This window comes from Petromyzon marinus, chromosome 29, assembly GCF_048934315.1.
Source record: "Petromyzon marinus isolate PM22_M1 ecotype Great Lakes invasive population chromosome 29, UKy_Petmar_22M1.pri1.0, whole genome shotgun sequence".
NCBI classification, from domain to species: domain Eukaryota; kingdom Metazoa; phylum Chordata; class Hyperoartia; order Petromyzontiformes; family Petromyzontidae; genus Petromyzon; species Petromyzon marinus.
In genome coordinates this window covers 4569929-4575928 of record NC_133695.1, presented here as the reverse complement: position 1 = coordinate 4575928, position 6000 = coordinate 4569929, and the positions used below count along the sequence as shown (strand labels likewise).

Sequence of the window (6000 nt, the reverse complement as noted above, 5' to 3'; positions counted from 1 at the left end):
CCCGCTTACGACCAATAACAGTGGCGAATATCTGAACCTATCCGTGGGCGTCCCCTAGGTCTACTCAGCCTAAAATGAGCACCTTGTGCGATGTGTGAACATCACCACGAGGGAGACAAAGGCGGTAGGGCGTGTTGCTGGCCTCCCAACCCCTCGTGTGCCGTGCCGGCCTTCATAGGTGCTCGCTCACAACACTTGCCCCAACAGTCTAATAAGGATATACGGGGGATCCTTGCCTTTGGATACCCTTGAAAAACGAAACGTCACATCGCAAGGGATTGTCCAGGTAAAATTCTGTAAGATGTCATGTTTACAACGAACGTGTAATTATTCGCGCGGACGTGCTATCGTCTAATTTTTACCATAGAGCTTGAGAATATTAAATATAAACCCCAATATTTGTTATCAGTCACAAGACGAAATTGATTGAAATAGCAAACGCGCCTTTGTGTGTTTGCACGTTTGACCTGCGTCCTTCAACGCACACACACGCGCACGTGCTCGCGAATACACGTGCGTACGTATGTGTGCGTGTGTGTGTTGCGTATGTGTGTATGTCTTTGTGTGTCAGGTGAGCGGTGGCGCAGCGGTTAGCGCACTGCGCTACGAACCCAGCGACTTGCGTCCGATTCCCGCTTACTGCTCATATCAGTGACGATTTTCTGAATCAGCTGTGCCCCCCTCCCCCTACTCCCCCATGTCAACTCAGTCTCAAATGAGTACCTGATGCGGTGTGTAGCCAACATGAGAACTGGGGAGACAGACGCATGGGCGTGATGCTGGCCTTACTAGGTGCTCGCTAACAGCACTTACCACAACAGTCTATTAAAGGCTATACGGGGGAATATTGGTGTGTGTGTGTGTGCGCGTCAGGCTTTAATGTGTGGGGAGGGAGCGGTGGCCCAGCAGTTAGCGCACTGCGCTACGAATCCGACGGGCATCGCTCGATTTCCCGAGCACAGCTAACGTCAGAAACTAACGATATCATCACTGGTCCCGGGTCTCTCTTTGAAGGACCGGGGAGAAAGATTCGGCCGGGCGTGGAGCTCGTCATACCACCCCCTCATCCGCCGTTCCGGCTTCCATAGTTAACCGCGAGTAGCATGTCTCAGCAGCCTATGTGAAGTCTATACGGGGGATCTTTGTCTCGTGTGTTGGTGTGTCGGGCCTTAGGAGATGCTCGTCTAAAGAATTTGCAATTGTCATCAAGTCTAACACGGCTATACCAGAGGTGTTTGCCTTTGTGTGTGATAACAAACCGACATACACGCGTAACCAAACGCATTCCTCAATAAAACTGTGGCCTTAAAAGGAACATATATGATAGGCGACGTTTCGGTCAATTGCCCTTCTTCATAGCACATAAAATCAAGCGTTATTGATTAATGTGTTGAGAATGTCTCTGCGTGCATGTGTTTTATATGTGTGGTGGGTAGCGGCCGTGTAGCGGTTAGCGCGCCGTACGATGAACCCAGCGACCCGAGTTCGATTCCCGCTTATGGTCAACACCAGTGATGATTATCTGAACCGGTCGTGGGCCTCCCCTATGTAGACTCAGCTTCAAATGTTTACCTGCTACAATGTGTAAAAATCAGCACAGGGGAGACAAAGGTGGCCGGGCTTGGTGCTGCCCACCCACCCCATCGCGCGCCGTAACGGCCATCATAGGCGCTCGCTAACAGCACTTTCCCCCAAAAATCTGTTACGGCTATAGGGGAGATTTGTCTTTGTGCATTTTTAGGAATTAATAGCGCGAGATGGACGCCATATCTCCGCCGACATTACGCATGGGGTTGGTGGGGGGGAGGGAATGGGAGGAGTGTGAGATTGGAGGGAGAGACGGGGGGGGTGGAGATGGGAGGGAGAGATGGGGGGTGGAGATGGGAGGGAGAGATGGGGAGGGTGGAGATGGGAGGGAGAGATTGGGGGGGGGGGGATGGGAGGCGGAGATTGGAGGAGGAGGAGATGCGAGGTCTCGGAGCGCGGAGTTCCGCACCAACCATCTCACGCCCGCGCATAAAAACAGCTCAGACAAGGGAGGACGGGAGAGTGAATAGACACACATAGAGGGGAGAGGGTGGGAGATGCACAGGTAGAGAGATAATTAGATAGAGGGAGAGATAGAGAGAGTAGTGGCATGTTGTGTCTCGCACACGCAGCTTGTGCTGTCCTCATTTCGCTTTGAGGCGTTCACGCGGGCGGCCGGCTGCTGCTTAGCGAGCCAAACCGGAGCTGTAGGCGAACCTAGCGTAACCGGATCAGAAACCGAACCGAACTCAACCAAAGCGAATCTCAACGAACTTAACTCCAACCCCGAAATCTCTCGTGTCTGCATCGAACCGAACCGAATCGTAACTTTGGCCTCCGAACCGAACATAAAACGAACGCGCACTCAACCGATCTTCGCGGAACCGAACCCCCAAGCTAACCGAACCGACTCGACGGGATCCCAACCGAACTGCAACCCCGCCGAACCGAACCGTGCAGAACCGAACCGAACGTAACCCAACATTACTGGAACTATCCGAACAGAACCGAACCCGAGCGTAACTTAAACTGAACCGAACCTGTAATCGGAACGAAACCCGAACCTGATCTCTCTTAACTTCACCCCACCCCTCTCCCTCGCCGCTCGCGTCTCCGGAGTCCCCGTTCGCACTGGTTCGGCACGCGGCCCCGTGTGCATGCATATTGGGGAGGCCTGGATGGTCCCGGCGAGGTCTCTCCAAGAGAGGGGACCCCGCGAGCTCATGGAGGGGGGGAAGGGCCCACCGGCCCAGTCGGACAAAGCTACCGCGGCACCGGTGGCCGGATCGGTGGCCGCATCATCCCGGGAGCATCGCGATGCGAAGCGAGCTCCGAACTCTTTGCCCAAATCCACGGGATTCGCCATTCAGGAGCTGTTGGGTCTGGGCCGCGATTCTCCATCCCCGCCGCGCCAGAACAACACCAACCATCACAACCATCACCATCACCACCACCACCACAATCATCACCAGCACCACCACCCTCTGCAGCAGCAGCACCTTCATCATCAGCATCAGCAGTCGGAGCAGCGCGCCTTCATCACGCCCGGAGTCTTGGGCGTCCAAGTATCCACGGCACTCGCGGCGTCTCTCTACCCGCAGCCCGTGGCTAATTTCCTGTCGGCCCTGGCCGAACCCCGCGAGGCCTCGCTGGGGGCCGCGGCCGGTCGCTTGCAGGTGCCCGGGGCGGCTCACGGCGGCTGCGTCGGGTCGGGATCGGCGCCGGCTCAAGCCGACAGCGGCAACGAACAGAGCTCGGGTGAGAGACAACACACAGAGACAGAGATACAGAGAGAGAGTGATAGTGATGTTGGTTTAACACGTAGGCTTTCGCGACCAATATCATCCATAATACAGCTGTTTCTGGCTTAGAGGGCGTAAATATATAAATGCGTCGTTAAAACCCGCCACCACCCGACACAGCCAACTAGTAAGGGTTGTCACGTAAACAGAACGTGCCGATTCGTAACTAGTGCAGCACGCCGGTGTGTTGGAGAGCCAAGCCACAACATTTGCAATCTGTAAATGTTATATATTAATTTACACACAAACGTACAGATGAGACACTATGGCCATGTACAGCCCCGTTTCGCCAATCCACTGCTGGATGAATAAGGGTCGTCGTCCGCCGCCTCCCCCCCTGCTCTCACCACGCTGTAGCAGCTCGTGCGAGTCGCTCGTTGGAACTTCAGCACCACGGACAGCGGCGGGTTGAGTCAGCACAGTGCGGTGTGTAGCCGTGGGAAGCCGAGGATCGTCTGTGCCGCTCCGCCCTCTGTTTGAACGCCGCGTGTGTTAGGCCGCAAGCCGATGCCTGCGGCAATTCGTTTGTGCACGGTGGTCCGCTCATCAAGAGGCGGCTCAACGCTGATCAGATTCCGAGATGTGGAACGAGATGGAGCCCCATTGATCCCGGGTGATGTCGGCGTGAGCCCCACTAGTGTCCACCCCGAGTCTGCGCAGTTTCTCGTTGTGTTTCAAACCATTATGAATAACTTTAATGAGCGAGACCGAGTAGAGTTGTCGTATGTAGATTGCGAGTTTAATGTATTAATGGAAGTGTGGTATCAGTGGTGGCTGGAGTACTGAAGAGTATGCAAGTATCGTGACTGAAATGTGCCACATTTAAAAGTTTCAAGACATCTTTAAGAATGACAGATGTGTGATGAAGCGTGTATGGGAGGGGAGGGGACGTTGGGGCATAGTGATTAACACACTGCGCTACGAACACTGCGACCTAAGTTCGATTCCCAGCCACGGCTTTAACGTCGGTAAGCGAGCTACATTTGGATCGGTCTCAGGACTCCATCGCAGGTCAGCTCAGCCTTAACTGAGTATCTCGTTGCGGTGTGAAATCAACATCAGCACTGGAGAGACAAAGGCGGCCAGGCGTGGCGCTAACCACCACCCCACCCTCTCGTGTACCCCAACGCGTCTGATAGAGACTCGACTGGAATCTGTGTATGTGTGTTTGTGATAAGTAAAATGTAAAAGTAACAATATCATCATGATCATCGCCATTATCATCGTTAATACCGTGTGGCAAGTTAATCGTGACCTGACTGCAGGACAGTTGATCAATTCAAACGAGGACATTTTGCACTCGCACAATAATGTTCCATTTTATGTATATATGTATACATCGTAACAATGGTTTTAGTTCACAATTTATCACGTTATAAATACATCATAACGAATAACAGTAGGTCAACGACAAACAATAATATCGGGGAATAGTTTTAATGTCGCTGAGAGGAAAGACCTAGACGTTTAGAGCGATTGGCCTTTTTCAGAGATCTCGTTTTTATCTTTGTGACAATTTTAACTCCACTGCATTTGTCTTGCGTGTGTATATTTTGCGGGCTTCAAACCCATCGCTGACAAGCCTGGTGAAGTATGGTCAAAAACACATTACGGGGGTGCGCCGCGGTGGTGAGATGTTAACTACCTCGCTTGGTATACAGGAGACCATGGGTTCGATCTCGACCCTGACGCCTGCTGTATATTTGGAGTTCACATGTTCTCTCCGTGGATTTTTCTCCAGGTCGTCTGATTTCTCCCCCCCCCCACCCAAATTTAGAAACATGCGTTTAGAGTATTTGGCTGCTTTAAATGTCTACACGATAAGCCACATCCATGGCCAATCATTTGTGGCCAGGTCGCTTCGGAAAAAGAGCTACATAGCTCAGTGGGCCTTACCTGATAGAATAAAAATGTATAGTTGAAATATTTTAGTTTGACCAAATCGGACGTGGGGAGGCTTTCGTCCAGCAGTGAATTGACACGCGAGTGTCAATTATAATGCAGTACTTATTATCCAAATACTTATAATTACAATATAAGTTCACTGATACGGCAACGTATATATACATATTTTTCGTGCCTCATTATGAGCAACGAATTCCAATGGAATTTCGCCACTTTTTATCGGCTTTAGCGTCACACATCACAGGAGGCGGATTACCTGCTCCGTTAACCGATGACGAGGAGGATTGTACTGTGCGCAAAGGGTTAATTTCTAGACAAATGTAGAACTTCAGGATGACCCTGCCGTCTGTACGTGCAATCATGTCAACACAGAAACGGACAAAGACTTAGAGAACGGAGACTTCATCGAGTTTTCAAGCAAGATGATATGAAAGTGCATCGGCTCCAATGGCTTCCAAATATCGGAAGGAAGAGTAAGCGTTCCAGACGGCACACTCTTCCTTTCGATATTAAAAAGCCACTGGAGCTATGCACTCTTCGAATCGAGATTTTAAACTCTATTTCTTTAGAATTGCTTTTAGTTTTTAGTTCGCAGTCCTTCCCCGCACCTCCGATGAGCGCGGTTGGCAACGTAGGGTACGAAACAAGTTTCGACATACATACAAACATACAAACAAACATTATTTAACATATGTAAGAGCTCGTGGGGGGTTATTATAAGTGCCTCCGTGCAAGGGAGACTCTGCATGGCTTCACGATGGCACAC

General features: G+C 51.4%; 1 protein-coding gene across 1 annotated transcript in view; it reads left to right on the top strand.

The window, feature by feature from the left end:
- Positions 1-1967: 1967 nt before the first annotated feature.
- LOC116947110 (uncharacterized) overlaps positions 1968-6000 on the top strand; it is a 40493-nt gene continuing 36460 nt past the window's right edge. Inside the window, exon 1 of the mRNA XM_076070484.1 lies at positions 1968-3285. Coding sequence (XP_075926599.1) covers positions 2685-3285 — 601 coding nt within the window. The 5' untranslated portion in view covers positions 1968-2684. The remainder of the gene's footprint in view (positions 3286-6000) is intronic.